This window comes from Dermacentor silvarum, chromosome 6, assembly GCF_013339745.2.
Source record: "Dermacentor silvarum isolate Dsil-2018 chromosome 6, BIME_Dsil_1.4, whole genome shotgun sequence".
NCBI classification, from domain to species: Eukaryota; Metazoa; Arthropoda; class Arachnida; order Ixodida; family Ixodidae; genus Dermacentor; species Dermacentor silvarum.
The window spans coordinates 83820235-83837706 of NC_051159.1; the positions used below are offsets into that span (position 1 = coordinate 83820235).

The 17472-nt window shown below is 44.2% G+C and overlaps 1 protein-coding gene across 1 annotated transcript in view; it reads right to left on the minus strand.

Moving 5' to 3' along the window:
- Nucleotides 1–3910: 3910 nt before the first annotated feature.
- The window catches only part of LOC119455689 (GTP-binding protein 4-like), a 45811-nt gene continuing 32249 nt past the window's right edge, over nt 3911–17472 (minus strand). The window contains exons 11-17 of the mRNA XM_037717114.2: nt 13223–13274; nt 13039–13136; nt 9893–10005; nt 8669–8756; nt 8531–8599; nt 7549–7680; nt 3911–4140 (exon numbers count right to left, since the gene is read on the minus strand). Of these exons, the coding sequence (XP_037573042.1) occupies nt 3988–4140; nt 7549–7680; nt 8531–8599; nt 8669–8756; nt 9893–10005; nt 13039–13136; nt 13223–13274 (705 nt within the window). The 3' untranslated portion in view covers nt 3911–3987. The remainder of the gene's footprint in view (nt 4141–7548; nt 7681–8530; nt 8600–8668; nt 8757–9892; nt 10006–13038; nt 13137–13222; nt 13275–17472) is intronic.

Below are 17472 nucleotides of genomic sequence, written 5' to 3' on the forward strand. Positions count from 1 at the left end.
TTATAATGCAATACAATGATCTATTACAAATGGTTGACTACTAGCGACAGAATTAAAATGAGGAATGCCTTTGTCATTGGGATAGTACTTGATGTTCTGGGGGACTCTCTAATCGTGTCCTGTAGTACCTCAGTTTCTCGGTTGCTAAACCTCTGTTCGCGATAATATGGACGCCTTAGATGTTGTCGAGCACTAATCTATCACTTTAGCTGGACTTGATATGTACCTTTAGTGTCCCTTTATAATTCAATACAATGATCTATTCAGTAGAAGTGGTTGACTGCTAGTGACAGAATTAACTCCTATTCAAGCATACGTCGACCTACTCACGCACGATTACACTGACTCATACTCGCTATTCACATATTTTATTCTAGGAACCATACCCATTTCACAGGATTGAATTAGAGCGTCAGTGACGAAGGGCGAGCGGACACGATTATAAACGTGAAAGAGTGCAGTTAACGTGAATGCGAACTGAAGTCAGCGATGTTAATTTTGAGTGCATGTGGATATAAACGTGACTGTCTGCGAGAGTTAGTGGACACAAGTATGTAAGCGATTAAGTGCCGATGAGTGGGAGTCAATGCGAGTGCGAGCGTTATCGAATGGGTGATGGTGAGTGCGAATGGAAGAGAGTGAGTGTTGGTGAATATTAGTGGGCGCGAGTGTCAGTGCACTCGTGTGAGGGCGTTACATAGAGCCTGCAAAAATATGGGCGAGTAGGAGTATCGGCTTATGCTGCCGACCTATGCCTTCAGGCACCAGGTCCTCAGCAGGCTGGAAGACAACTATGGTAGGAAGCGTGTTGCATTTGTAGCATTATGACAAACCCACATAACCCTCGAGAGCAGAAGGCAAGAGGCAAGAATACAGATTCTATGGTAGGAATGGGGTTTAGCAGATGCACACTCCTAACTGCCCCCTGAAAGAAATCCACAATGTCCTTGACATTCCCTTCAATGTTGTCTTAAACCCCGCGCAGCAGAAAGCAGCAAGGTCTACTGTCTGTATCATGACTTCATGATAATGCTGATGATGCCAAGTCGGCATTTGAAGACAACTTTAGTAATAAATTAAGACATCTTATGTTTCCCAATCTACATGCTAAATGTCAGCCTTTTATGTGTGAGAAGGCAGCACAATGCACTTACTTTTCACATCAATCATGCAGGTCTCCCACAGCTACTGCAGCATTTTATGGTGATGCGTCTAAGTACCTGCCTCCCAGCAATTCACGTTGAAAACTACAACAATAGTGTAACCACTTATAAAGTGACAGCAAGTTCGTTTGCATTTACAAATGTGCTAGCGTTGGTGAACTACAAGTGCAGGGGATGCATCATGTTGATAACATATGGGGTTTACTGCTGCAAGGGCCAAGGACAGCCAAAGAGCACCAAGAAATGGTATGAAGCAGTCCATGAAGTGCTAAATGACAAATGGTAAATGTAACGTGGCTAAATGTAGAGGCCTAAAACCATTCGCTGTAAAGGGAATGCATGAACGAAAAGCTCTAGAGGTGGCAGTATAAAGTTCCAATGCCGACATGATGAGGAGCGCTGCCAGCGGCATTGCAGGATACTGCACCTCAATGGTACACAAGATGAGAGACTGGAAACTGTTGGAGATAATCAGCACTGAGTGAAATATTAGATAATGTTAGCTTGACGTTTACTGCCAATCCCGCCCAGACCAGTAAAACAGCAGCTCAGGAGGAGCACTAGTGTGCTTATAGTGTGTGTGTGCACGCAACATGCATGCCAGCAGCAAAAGGTAGAACGCTGCCCTTGCCACTGAGGCAATCGAGCATAGCATTGACAGTGCATCTACTTCGATTTGTCGTTTTTGCAGCCAATGCATTACATGTCTCTGGAGACCCTCGCTCTAACCCTCCGTGTGCGTGCCACACATCCACTGTTGAGCAGGAATGCAAGACAATGATGGTGAGGCAAAGGTGCCTCGAGCATCCATACAATTGCTATCACAATGATAATATATATAGACATTTGCAAGAGTGTATAGGTTCATAATTAAATGATCTTTTAAACTAACAAGCCTACTGTTAGAAGTCAATTCTGTTGGTGTCGATAGTTCTCTATAGAACAAAACAGTAGCAGAGTTGTCAGTCCTGGCTTTTGTTTGTTAAACCAAAGAAGGAACTCCGGAAAGAAATGGGTGAAGAATTTTTTATACACGAGGCAAATAATACTTAAATGCACCAGCTGTGCGTCTTAGGTGTTGCTAAGAAACAAGTCCAAAACAAGAGAGTGGTTCACAAGACGATGGAGGCTTAAAGTGAATAACAGTGGTACAACAAGAAATGTTGCAGGAGCCAACATTCTGACAATGGAACTTGTTCCTGGGTCTCATGAAGAGAAGTTCTTGTCGAAATGTTGTCTTTGGCAACATTTCTTATTCTACCAGTGTTAAAGGGCAATGACAACAAATTTTCGAGTTTGAATTATGCATTGCATTTTAAATGTACACGTCCCACTGCGAGCTGGCAAAATTTAAGTGCATTTGATGCAGTAGCAAATTTGTAACAGATTTTTGCGAGAGTCAAGTAAAATTGGAGGCACAATTCAATGGCGATGACCTTGCTGTGACCTATGTGATCTCGAACTGTTTCAAAGCAGTTGACACAGCAGTGGCCCCTCATTTCCAGACGTCCCACAGCCGAGCCAAAGGAGGGTCACTGTCGGTGGGAGAGGTTTGCGAGGTGGCATGCATGAGTTCCTATTTATATGGTGTTTATAAGCAATAAACATCTAGTCATAAGTCAACACTCGTGTTTTGTCTTTCTTCTTTGTCCCTGTTTATTCGTTCACTGTGTAAGTACAAATGCAGAGGCTTAAAGGCAGCGATTTCAAATTGAAATTTTGAGTTAAAATATACGCCGAGAGCCCATTTTTTTTTTGTGTATATATGACAGTTTCACTCGAAAGGCGAAGCACTGATTGCCATAGAAAATTATTAGACAGCTATACACAGTAAGGTTAGTAGTTTTATCAGGTGTCCAAACTGCAGTAAACATTTGCTTACTAACTAAATTAACAAGCAAGGTGTCACGTGTGCACAGGCAAACATGAACACATCACTGTGCACACGTGACACATCACACTCGATGAACATGGACACTTGCTGTCAGAACGCTGACTTGGTGGAGAGTGGCAGCAGTGGCGAGTGAATTCCCCTTCATGCTGCCTCTCGCTTCAATGTGAACTGGCACATGAGAACACAACGCACACGAAGCCATCGGTGATTTCAGGTCGGCTAGCCTTCGAGCCCACCGCAGATTATGTCCAAGATAAGACATGTGCGGCTGTGCTCAGCAGCGCCATGCGTGGCCGGAGTAAAAGCGGAGACGTATGCTACCCTGCCCGCCCCCCCTCACACCCCCTTTGCGTGCGCAGAGTCGGCATGCATTTTCCCCACCTTCCTCCCTTGCACGCACGAGAAGACGCTGCTGCACCAAGCCACCACCCCGTCTTATCTCACCATGGCATGCTTTCCCTCACACCTACAGCACATAAAGCGTGGCCGTGATTTTAATGCACCTGAACTTTATATGGAACCTCATGGCGATGGTGGAAATTCGCCTAGAGTGTTCACATAACAGCTGTCGCAATATTAAACTGAGAACAGTTAGATGACCGTGTCATGGCCCCTTTTATTATGATAAGGTGGCATATCTTACAAGGTATTTGTAGGCACATGTGTGCGCCCAAATTTTGCAATGTTTTGGGTGCTTGATGCACAGATTGTATAAAATATACGCTCGTATAATTTAACTGCTAGTTGGAAATTCTGTGCCCAATCTGTCATCTGTGTTTCTTTTCATGTTCATTTTTCTCACTGTTAAAAAACACTGCAAGCTTTTGTTTCCTATGGAAAACAGACGAGCAACTGATGGCAGCAATTATTATTTTTAGCAAAAAAGACACGTGTCCCAGAGTGCAGCAACCAAGCCTTGAGCAGCCAGGTTCACCGGCGATCTGCTTTGCCCACACCCCTTCGGCCGGCCAGCAGGTGCTTGGGCCTGAGGCTGGGGATGGTGCGGTCACCTTCTCCTTTCCTGGCCTTCCTGTTCATTGGCCGTTGAGCCTTCTTGTTCAGCTTCTTCACCTTTGTCCTCATCTGCATGCACAACATCACAGCAATGACGACAGGAAGGCACCCACAAAGACAACTAATACACCAGCCCACCTGATCAACCTTATGCGAAATGGCCCCAGAATTATGCAATTACACAATTACAGAATTCTAAATTACACATCGAACTGACGCTGCGTGGCCAAATTTCCCTTCGATTCTACAAAACTTTCATCTTGAACGCAGCAGTGAACTACCGCCGGCTTCCATCACCCATCTCAAGGCGAGACACCATGCACCAAACAGGAATAAACAATGATGAAGAGGTAACGAAAATGAACGGCAGTTCCGTCTTACAGGCACATCCTGTAAACTAAGAAGCGATGGCGATCGCTGCAATACTTGCATGCTTCGTGTTGCCAGAATAAAATTTACATTTCCAAATGACCACTATTCTGGGTGTTTTACAGTGGAACCCCAATTATACAACTTTCAGGGGACCACGCAAAATCGTCGTATAATCCGGGCGTCACATAATCGAAAAACTAAGAATATAGGCAGTGACGCTCAGTTTTGCCCCAAAAAATGGCTACAGACCACCTGAATAAGCCCGCGGCACGAACCTGCACTGCTCCAAGGAAGGTAGATTAAATTATAAAGAAATTACTGTACTTATGGATTGTAACGTGCATATCTTTCATAGTTTTCGTTGCTTGAACTCAACCCTCGCGTTACAGTCGAATAACAGCAAAATTGGCCATTTTAAAACAAATGCTCTAAATCCGGTGATTTCAAATGCTACGTTGGCAACCTGTAACTTCACGTCTAATCCAATCCATATACAAGTAAACCGAAGTCGAAACTTGTTTTTTATTGGAATCGACGCTGTTTTAGTTGTGCTAGTAACTGGTTACGATGCCACAATACCCTACGACCTTTTGCGGTTCGACTCCATAGATTTGCGTGGCGACGCAGCGCATTCGGTATGATGGCCACTTCGAGAGACGAGCAATTTTGATGGCCAAGGAGCTGGGAAAGTCTGCCGCGACTCGGTGTCTCGACATCGACGAGTCGATTTGCGGATGGCGGGACCAGCGGCAGGCCCTCTTTAAGTGCGATGTCAGTCAGAAAGGCTCTGTGCAACTCCAAGTGGCTTGGTACTGATGCCGAATGAAATGTTTGCGCGGTCTTTTAAGAAGTACTTAAATCTCGAACAAGCTCGACGGCACGGAAGACTACTTGATTCTCGGGCGATCACTTCTAGGAGATCGTTTCGGTTTCGCGAGACTCTGCTCGTCCCGACACTGAATCCCCTTCGAAGTATACGGCCGAAAGCGCTCTTGGCGCTGATAGCGTGCTTAGGACAGCGCCAGGAACACTTGGTGGGCAGACGCTTTCAGTGCCAAGTCACATGAAATTTCACGAATCTGAAACAATCTACAAAAGTGATCGCGCGAGAATAGCACCCAAGGAAAGCTTAGTCTCCTCTTCAGATGACCAAGATGAATGAACTAGTTTCCGAATTGCGATTCCTTGAATAAAGGTACCATTTCTTCTTCCATTGACCTCGCGCTACAAAGTCGCCCCTCGCGTTACAATCGTGTTCGCGTTACATTCGGGTAAATATGGCATTGCACACTCGTTATCAGCCAGCTGCAGTGTGCTCACACGCCAGCCTGCGTCTGCTTAGGGCTTTTTTCTTTATTTTTTTTCTCAGATGGTAGAGAGAGAGGTGTTGTACGAGGTGGGGTCGGCGTAAAATTGCATCGTATAATCGAGGATTTTAATACATTATTTCTATGGGCATTTTGCCGGGACCAAAGCAATCCGTCGTAAAATGCAGGTCGTCGCATGACCGGGGGACGTATAATCGAGGTTCCACTGTATTTAGAAGGTCCAAAATTTGCAAAAATTGCCTGTGGCAGATAGCACTATTCTAACCCTTGATCTAAGTTACTCAATGAGGCATCCATTAGTTCTACGAGAAATCAAAATGATTCATTAAACAACTAACATAATTACAATAATTTACTTTATAATTATTCTACAGGCAGATATTTATGTACATCTACGAATTATAGCCAGTGAGATTGCAAGGCGTATCCACTTGGAACAAATTCTCTCGACCGCACCAGTTTCGAGATATTAATTTTCAAAGTCTGACAAAATACATTGGTGTTCCAGTTACTTTGTGCTCCAATGCATAAAACAGTGTTTTCTTCAAACCTATATACCGGTAGTTCACAGTGTGTGTGTATGAACACATGACCACACAAACCTATAAACCAGTAGTTCAGCCTATGACCATGAATATCACTAATACAAGCCCATCGCAGCGCACCTTCTCCTTTTCATCAGTTATTTACTTCATAAAGTCACCTAGTACTAATATTTCAAACAACAGTAATTCAGACACAATTATTCAGACAGCTTCGCAGCACCACCACTCGCCCCATAAACGTAATGTGTAACGATTACCAAAATTTCAGATGCTTGAACTCTTCCTACATGACTGCATGCTATTTCTGCTACTAAGATGAACAGAAAGAGCAATGATTTTGTTTGGTACGGTGCCAACACCTCCTTGAAAACTAAAGTAGCAAAGCTTAGTATAGTCGCCAAGAGCGCACAAACCACAGGACAAACCAAGTCGCACCAAGACGCTCGGTTGTCCAGGCTGCATTTGTGTGCTTATCGTGTATGTCCCGCACATCCAGTGTCTCGTGGTCTCAAGATGTTGCATGGTCTCAAGCAATTTCTTTGGCCGCTGTTATGAGTTTATGCCACTCGGAATCTCTAGCAAGCAGCTTCAAATAACAGCAACTCCAGCCTGTGTTGATGCCGACAAGCATGGCTATACAGCAAGGGAAGTAACAGACAAGGGACGTTGCTATGATCCCTGTGATCATACGACTATCAGAGCGCGGCTGACCTCTGTTCAAGCTGCCAGGTGACAGAGATTTGGTGCATGCATTGCAGCAAATCGTGGTTCTTACAAATTAGCTTGTAAAACAGAGCTTTTCACGTTAGATTGTCGGCCTTCGTACAATTATATATATATATTTTTTGCTCTTGCTTTTAATGCGTTTTCGGTTGGTTTTCTTTGGTTTCTTTGACGCACGTTTTTTTTCCACTTGGCATGACTTGTTGCACTCTAATAGTGCATGCATTGACCATACTTTCGTCCATCTGTAGTGACAGCATAACAGTAGTCAAATTAGAGAGTGACTAGGTAGCATTTGAGCATGCAGCAACGTGTTGCCAAGCTTTATCAGCCACTCGTGTAATAACGGCTCTTATGTTCGGAAAGATCTGTTACTTTAAACTACTGATTATTAAAATAATTAGGTCGTCCCCAACAAGTCAGAATTATTGGTTGGCGACTTGTATTTAGACCCGTGCAATGACACTAGTCCGAATATTTAGCTTGCAAACTGAACGCATAAAACTTACCGTTGCGTCCCGGATGCCCGATTGGTCTCTTGGAGTCCTCGAGCTGCTGCGCACACGGCCTTCGCTGTCCTCCCGCTTCCTCTTCAAAGGTCGCGGCGTTCTCACTTCTGATGCAGCTCTCTTGAAGTGTGTCTAAAACAGCAAGGAAAAGGTTTCTCTCTTTATAACAAAGAGCTGTTTTTATTAGTAGGTTCCCTTCAAAACAAATGCAAAGGGACTTTTAAAATCCATCTGACGAGAACCTTGGCATTGCACTAAACTGAAGATAGCTTAATAAGTGCACCCAAAATGCACAGCTTATCAGGAAATTAGGATCCAAGGGAACCCTATCACGCCCAGTTCAAAATTTTATCACACACTGGTAGTCATAAAGGGTCACCCACTGAATCCTTTCCCGCAACAATTCTTTAGTTTGAGGGGCTGAGTAACAACAGATATACATTACAAGCAAATAAAATGCTGCGAGGACACAAGCTGTTCCACTCAGCAACCGGAACCCTCGTCCATCTCCCCTGAACAGTTTCTGAAAGCAGCAATCCTCCCCTCCAACCTCTCGTACAAGAGCAAAGGCTCCTTAAGGACTGCAGTGACAAGGCCCAGTCATATTAGCGGCAACGGCATCTTATAACGCTCTGCATGCAAGGAGCTGTAAAAATTTTGGCTGTTCTTGCAGTGTTCTCACTGTTCCACAGTACTATAACATTCTAAACATACAATCATGATTACTCGACCAATGCAGTACACTTCGGTTTTTGCAACCTCCATCTCTTGTGGCAGTTTATACTGCAAGGGGTCTACATCTCCACGCAAAATGGGATATTGATAAAAAAAAAAGGGAGGGGGGGGGGGAAAGGGCGCATGCATAAAAAATTGTGGTTTAGCAATGCAGTTTGTTGCTTCAACAATAACATTACAAATTAGAAAGATCACATCCAACACAGTTCCAAGGTAGATGACAAAGTAATCTTCACAAAATGCTTACCCGGCCCTTGTCAAGCTCCACACCAAGTTCAGACATTTCAGAGCGCAGTCTGCTCACACTGCGTTCCCTCTGGAATGGGAAAAGACATCTTTTGTAGGCACACTGTTTTCTAAAAATAATGACAAAAAGATAGCTTACCTTCTTCATTATTGGCCTTGAAACCTTGGGTTTTGTGGTGTTGTCAATCTTGGCATTAATTGCCAAAATAGCCTTCTTCTTTCGGATCCTGAAAAAGTGAGAACACAAGAATTCCAATGGTAGGTGAAATACCATGCTACGAAACAACTATGATGATCCCAGTGTAGAGGCAACCGAATACGAATTATTTCGTACCTAAGAGAGACTCTTAGCATACACAAAACCCCCAGTACAGGGTAGCCAACCGGAGGCAATCTCTGGTTAACCTCCCCATCTTTCCTTTGCTCTCTCTTTACCATACACAAACACCTTTGTACAGAAGCATTTCTGCACTACACAATTTATAAAATTTCAGATTAAAGTATCAGAAATGAGACCCGTGACCACGCATTCAGCATCACAGCACTGTAGCAATGGTACTGCTACTGCAAACACACAAGCTTGCAGCCATTTTCTCCACTCGGGACACTTACACTGCTAGGGCTGTATTGTTGGTCAATCACTTGTAGGGATGGCACTCTCACTTACCAATCATGTCAATGAGATGTCGTGCTGAACGTTCATGCAGAAGTGAAAGTATTCCCGAGGGTGCTCGACTGAAAGAGCTGCTTGGACACTTGGACTGTACTGTAGCTCCTTCCCGAACTGTCTTCCGAGATTTAGGACTTCACTTTCATCTTTCTTAAACTAGCATTTCCCTCCCGTATTGCACAGGGAACTTACATAATAATAAAGGATATTAATAAGAAGCTTTGTGTCCTCCTGACTACATTAAAAACATTATCATGAAGCAACACCTTGCAAGAAGTGACCTCATTAAAGAAACATGCGTAAAGTGTCTATCAAGCATTTAAAGGTACCATGTACTATTTGTGTATTTGTTGCAAAAGTTCACAGGTGGTCAATGTACTCGTGGCCAACTTGGCTATATGGCATTATTTCCAATCTAGCAATAACAAGTTGACCTAGCACCTTTAGTGACAAGTACCTCAGTTCCAGCCATCACAGAAATATAATCAAAGTGTATCTGATACAGAAAACAATAGAAAGGTACAAAAGGCAGCTTTATACTAAATTCCTTCATAGGAGCAGCTCAAAAAACATAATCAACAGTAAATTTCTTTACAACAGTCCAAGCAAACAATGAAATAGGTCACTGTGATGCAGCAAGAAACGAAGGTAAAAGAGAGAGAGAGAAAAAAAAAAACAGCATGGTGTGCTTACTGTCGAGCCAGGCTCCTGATTTCCTTCATCTCCTCATCTTCCTCACTCTCTGGGAAGTCGTAGAAGCCAGCCTGCTCTCGCAACTCTTCTTCCGCTTCAAGTTGCTTCAGTTTCTGCATATTGAACCACATATGACATCAATCAAGCACTGAGGTGCCATGTGATCATTTCGTGAGACAGAAACTTGGTAAGAGCAACACAAAGCAAACTAACACAACTCATGTTAACCCTCACAAGTATCATCATCAGCCTATATTTATGTCCACTTCAGGACGAACGCGTCTCCCTGTGATCTCCAATTACCCCTGTCTTGTGCTAACTCATTTCAACTTGCGCCTGCAAATTTCGTAAGTTCATCACTACACCTAGTTTTCTGCCGTCCTAGACTGCGCTTCCCTTCTCTTGGTATCCATTCTGTAACTCTAATGGTCCCCCGGTTATCCATCCTACGCATTACATGGCCTGCCCAACTCCACTTTTTCTGCTTAATGTCAACTAGAATAACGGATATCCCCGTTTGTTCTCCGATCCACATCGCTCTCTTCCTGTCTCTTAACGTTAGACCTAACATTTTTTGTTCCATTACTCTTTGTGAGGTCCTTAACTTGTTCTCGAGCTTGTCTGTTAGCCTCCAAGTTTCTGCCCCATATGTTAGCACCGGTAGAATGCAATGATTGTACACCTTTCTTTTCAACGACAGTGGTAATCTCCCAGTCAGGATTTGGCAATGCCTGCCGTATGCACTCCAACCCAATTTTATTCTTCTGGAAATTTCTCATGATCAGGGTCCCCTGTGAGTAATTGACCTAGGTAAACATACTCCCTTACAGACTCTAGAGGCTGACTGGCGATCCTGAATTCTTGTTCGCTTGCCAGGCTATTGGACATTATCTTTGTCTTCTGCATATTATTCTTCAACCCCACTCTTACACTTTCTCGGTTAGGGTCCTCAATCATTTGCTGTAATTCGTCCCCATTTTTGCTGAATAGGACAATGTCATCTGCAAACCGAAGGTTGCCGAGATATTTGCCGTTGATCCTCACTATGATCCTCCTTCCCAGTCTAAGAGCTTGACTACTTCTAAGCATGCAGCGAATAGCATTAGGGAGATTGTGTCTCCTTGCCTGACCCCTTTCTTGATAGGGAACTTTTTACTTTTCTTGTGGAGAACCAAGGTTGCTGTGCACTCCTTACAGATATTTGCTAATATATTCACGTATGCATCCTGTACTCCTTGGTTACGTAATGCCTCTACAACTGCTGGTACCTCTAATGAATCAAATGCTTTTTCATAATCTATGAAAGCCATATAGAGAGGTTGATTGTACTCCGCAGATTTCTCTATTACCTGGTTGATGACATGGATACGATTCATCGTAGAATATCCGTTCCCAGTGGTGCCACTGACGAACTGAGATTTGGAACAATTTTTGGAGCAGCAAAATCTTAATTTTGGAGCAGTTTGGAGCATCCAGATACAGATTTCGGAGCACTTTAGAGCTAATAAATGCCAGCTGCTGGACACGTCCTAAGCTATTTCAAACACTTAAAATTGGCAAGCATTAATTCAGAAAATATTTGTTTGCTGTAAAACAATGTTGCTCTGCCTTGAGAACATGAGATTCCCTTTAATTTAAATGAAGACAACAAACCTGTTCACTAAGTGTGCTGTAATTAGTTTATTCCAAGTTTAGTGAAGCTGCTCAGATGTTGCCTTTTACATCGTATGATTTTTTTCATTGACAGCTGACACTTTGTTATGTTTTCAGCAAGGCTCTAGCATCAGTCAGAAACACCTGGCCATACAATGTCATCAATGCTATTCTGAGCCAGGCCAGCCTTGATAAGCCCCTCGTAACGCTCAGTCATTGCTTCAGACGACACCAGGTACTTGTCAACTGTCTGTTTTTCCTCGTAAAGCTGAAGCCTCTGTTCAGCAACTGGCCGATTCACAACTGGCGTCGACCAATTATTTCGACACCAGCAATTCAAACAAGCTCGATTATTCGGACTACTTTGAAGCACCATCACTGGCCCATAAATTTTAAGTATAAGTACGACCAAAATTCCGGACACCTTAAGGCATTCTATATAATTCGGACTCTGCCTGCACGACTGCGTGCTAATTTGACCACCGAGTTGAGCGGAAATAATATTTTGGCATTGGTACGTCACTGGCATCGTCGCAGCATGGGGGTGCGACTGTTTTCACAACAAATCCATGCAGGGGCGGGCCTCACCTCGATGACGTATCACCATTTTCTTTTTTTTCCCTCTCTGTTTGGTGGCACGGTCAGTTGTGCCTTGGTGCCGGGCGCCGACGCGAAGCGGCGATCGTTGGGGTGTTGCGTAGCACAGTGTAGCAACACCCCAAATAAAAAAATACTGCTCCAGTCAGGCAGACTGCTACCTCCCTGATAGTGAGATTATATTTGGATCACCAAACAGTGATGCGTTTATTTAGGAATACCATCGATCCCTTAACAGCAGCCACAGTTATGCCTAGTCACCACCAGCCCAGCGCGTTCTCCGTTCCAACACCGTTAGAACGCCGCCAAACAGAGAGGAAGAAAAAAGAAAATGGTGATACGTCATCGAGGCGAGGCCCCGCCCCTGCACGGATTTGTTGTGAAAACAGTTGCACCCCAGCATGGTGGTCGGCCATGTTGCCGACACCTCCTGGAAACCGAAACTAGCGAAGCCTAGTTAACTCAGCACCGGCCGCGCCCAAACCGTTGGGCAAGCGAAACCCCACAAGCCATTTGGGAGTGCATTCGGGTTGGCTCCACGCGTGTTCATTGACTATACCCATTCCTTCTGTACCCATTCCTTCGTTCATCTGTACCCATTCCTTCTCGAAAACTGATAATGGCTTTCCCAAAAATAGTGCCTTCAAGTTTCTTAAACCAATCAGGGCGAGACTTTAAAGTATGTTACACAGGCCTAATAAAAATTGAGTCTCTCACAAAGGGCAATTATAGAGTGGTATACAATGCTAGCCAGGACCTCCAATTTTAAAATGCGGAATAAAACACACAATGCCCGCACTTCTAGCCTGTTGCCAACAAAGTGTTCGTAACAAGATGTTTCAAGTGCACTCGCAATAAGAAACGCATGCTTTATAGAGTTCCAAATGTTCTCGCACCTCGAATATTTCGGGATCGATGTAGTCGGCAATGTTGTGCCCTTCCCAAATCTCAGGAACGACATCATACTTCTCATCTTCAGGTAGGTCATACTTCTCTGGAAACAGAATAAAAGACATCAAGGGTGAGCAAATAACACTCACAAAGGCACAATGCATTGTTAAACAACCTGCCGTTACTTACTTTTCAGATCCAGTATATAGTCATCCCCAAGCTCAGCCTCAATCTCACGTTCCTAAAGAAACAGGGAGAGAAGAATGATCAACAATAAAGTGAAAAACAATATGTCAACAAATTCCAGAAGGTGATATCCATAATGTGCACGCAATAAAAGAACCAACAATGGGCGAAGAAGGTAAGCCACAACTTGGAGAGCCAATCTTCCAACAAAAAATTTCATTCTGGGCTTTTACGTGCCAAAACAACAATCTGATTATGAGGAACATCCCGAGTTGAGGACTCAGGATTAATTTTGACCACGTGGGTCCTAAGTGCACCCAACAAAGTACATGAGCAATTTTCCATTCTGCCCCCAAGCGGCTAGGATCGAACCCACGACCTTGAGCTCAGCAGAGCAACAGATCCACTGAGATACTGTGGTGGGCAACGTTTTGACATGGATTTTTGTCTTTGTTAGGGCTCTGATAAAGAAAAGTCAATGCCGGTCATCGTTATCAGGGCAAGTGAATGCTTGTCTTTGTTAAAGAAGTACCGACAAATACTTTTGAGGTCGCAGAAATCTACCGCATGCTTCTCACACATACAAGGATGACGCTTAGCAAGTATGAAGGCTTTGCAACAATTATGTACATTCATTTTATACTACTTAAGTTGGTTCCGAAATAATGGACCTGGGGGGAGGGGGGGGGGGGGTATTTTGTAAGAGTCCACCTAGTGTGGACTGACTGTCTGTGGCAGTCACCGGAGCTGTACCGGTGAGAAGGAGACTGGCGCCTCCTCGCTGGTACCCAGCTCAGTCAATCATCACTTCAGCAGCCGCCGAAATGAAAAGTTCACTAGGTGGACTTTTACAGAATACCTCCACCCCAAGGCCGCGGCGGCCACATTTTGATGGGGGTGAAATGCAAAAACACCTTTGTACCATGCATTTGGTGCCCATTAAAGAACCCCAGGTGGCCAAAATCAAACCGGAGTCCCTCACTCAGTGTGCCTCATAATTAGGGCTCCGTGTTTTCGGACAAATCCAAAAAAATCCGAAACACTCGCTAGTAAAATTTTTGACAATTCGGATTTATTCGATAAACTCCGATTTTAACGGCCAATATGGCCCTGTTCCGTTCTATATCGAAAGGGCATGTTCTAAACAGTCATTGATACATCGGCCGGTTTGGCCAATATAAACTTTACCTCACGTCAACAGTATCTCGTAGACCCCACCCATCGCACATACAACAAAGGGTTTGTTGCGCACGGAGCGAGAGACGTATATGACTGCTCAACGACTGTCGCAGACCTTCATAAATACTACGTTGCTGTCACTGAAAAGTGGAGACAGACAGTTGAGAGGAACCTTTTCGATGCACTCTAGTACACCGGTGAATCGCTTTGGTATAGTGTTCAAATTATGAATCTAAATGTGAAGCATGAGTTACCCCGTGCGTTCGAAACCTATGCGCTGATTTTTAAGTTAATGTTTCTTGAAACTGACGACATGAGCCTACTCATGATTTTGCGAACCGTCAGAGCTAATTAATCAGTAGCATTTTTGAACCCCTGTCAGTGCTTTTTCGCAGCGCGCTGAATCTTCTAGTGCAAACGTTGAAAGGGCATTTTCAAAGCTGAGAATCATCAATCAAAAGGAGCATGCTTCCATCAGTGACAGCAACCTCGTAAAGTATGATTGAGTCTATTACAACAAGCTTTAAGGTTGTAATACACACAAATGTAGGTGTTTTGTATTCAAGTATTTGTGCTTGTGTGTATAAGTGTTTGTGCATTCAAACCTTCCAGACAACAAAAATACACTTCGCGTGTTCTGATGATTTTGTGTTCAGATATCATTTCATCTAAGATTCTGGAGTATTGAGAATAATACAAAATTTAACTCCAAATTGCGGAGAATTGGAGATTTACGAGAAATAAACTCCGAAAACACGGAGCCCTACTCATAATCAAAACATAGTTTTGGCATGTAAAACGCTAGAATTTATTTTTAACTTAAGGGGGGACGCGGGTTCTAGAATGGTAAAAAAATGCCAAAAAATTGATTTTTGGAAAAACGCATTTTAGGAATGTTTGGGCCTTCAAGCAGCTGCCCTCAAATTATTAACCCTGAATTCGATCGGTAGATAGGAAAAAATCGGCTTTCAAAACGCCACGGGAGACGCGAAACGACCTGCGGCAGGCAAAATTTGTTCAAAGTTCCCGCGCGCGCCGCCGCGGGCGCAGCCGCCAACCGACCGCCGCCATCTTGGGCTTGTTTTGTAGCTGTTTTCTTTGCGAGCATTTTGCGCCAGCTCAAAATGGCGCCGCTCAAGCTGAACGACCGCTCTCGCCGCTTTTCCGAAGGGTGGTTCCGGGCCTCTGATTGGGCGGAGCGCGCGCGCGCAAGGCGAGCCCCCCGTCTCGCGCCTCCCATTGGCTGGCGCGCCCACCGAGACGGCCATTTTGCTTTTTTTTGTTTGTTTTGCGCGCGCCGCCGTATCTCCGTTGCTCCCGAGTTTCTCGCGGTCGTCTGCTACGCTTGTGTTCACGCGGCTCGCGCACCGTCTTTTCGTCTTGCGCTCGTCTGAAGATAACGTGTTAATCTTACGGAAAGAAACGAAAGCATCCATCGAACGCACGGCTGAAGATCGCGGACGAAGGCGCGCTACCCGAACGGCTGGAACCACTGCGTCCTAAGCGGCGCATCTAACGTGGCCGTTCATTCTACTGGGCGTATTCTACGGCCCATCTGATGTCATCGGATCGTCAGCCAGCGCATCGAGCGGCACCCAAGACTGTGTTGATATGGCATACTATTCAGCGCAAGACCGCGTTGATACGGCGTACTATTCAGCGCGTTGCGCGAACGGTCAGCACGAGCGGAACGGCCGGAACCACCTGTTGCGTCCGAAGCGGCCCATTAACGTCGCCGTTGATTCTACTGGGCATAGCTACGGCCCATCTGATGTCCTTGGATCGTCAGCCAGCGCGTCCAGCGGCATCCAAGACCGCGTTGAGTGGGCGAGTCGGCTGAGCGCCCGAGAAGTGCGGCGATCTTGAAGGAGTCTCTGGCATCATAGTGCGCAACGGACCAGAAATTCAAGTTGCTAGTCGCAAAAGCTTCGGAAGTCGCAAAATGAGCATCTAGACAGTAGCGATACCAAGGTTAGGCTTTCAAAACGGCACAAGCCAGCAAAGAACCCTGCATATACAGCCCTGGCATGCTGTACAGCGAAGTGTTGTTGTATGACAATAATCAATTTTGGTCATTCAATAAATATTCCATAAATGCGTGATTTTGACTTGAACATTGTGTAAGTTTATTTGTCTATGGAAAGGCTACTTTATTATACAAATTTTGTATTCATTTAGCTTGCAGGCCACTGGAACGGGCACATGAAGTGGTAAATGTAGTTTCTCATGCTGGTTTAGGGGCAGTACATGGCTTTATGACAAGCTTTTCCAAGTTTTCTGGCAGGGTACAGTCCCGTAACAATATATTAAGTATAGTCATTCTCGTGAATAGAGCTACAAAATGATGTCATTAATTTTGCTGTAGCTGGATTCTAGAAAAAGTTGCAACTGTCTAAACTTCAAATGCGTTTTTCTCAGTTCGATGTTTTTACACACCGCACTCAGCCTTACGGGGCTTTTTTCTATGATGTTGTGGAGTGACAATAACAAGTTTGGTATCAGTGTATTCGTAATAAAATGATCTAGGGGGTGATGCTATTTATGTTACTCTAGCATCATTTTATAAATTACAAACAAAAGTAACAATGGAGTGAAAATAAGAAAAATATATTCACAGTCAATGTTGGTCTCCTTTCTTACCTTTATAATGCTTTCAAACAAATAAAAATAGCATCACCCCCTAGAGCAAGTCTTTGGCATTAAAGTCATGCTCTTACTTTTTGTCTTTGACTAGGATAAATTGCCAAAAAGCCCCGTAAGAAGTACTCATGAAATTCATTTCCAGATTTTAATACTTTCTGAACTAGAGTAGCTATCAAAAAACTAATTATAGATTTGAAATCAGTGTGAAAAATTGATCCAAACAGTGAAGTTTAGTTAAGATAGAACCAAAACTAAAGAAAAAGTTTTTAGAACCCACGTCCCCCCTTAAATTTAGTGATGTGGACTCGAAATAGGAGTCCGGCAATGACAGCGACGATGTTTTGAGTCAGCCTGGGACATCCGCAGCTGTTCAATGGTGAGTTTCGTTTACGGCCTTGAGCGGTCTCCTTCCTCGTGCGCGCTTATTTGCC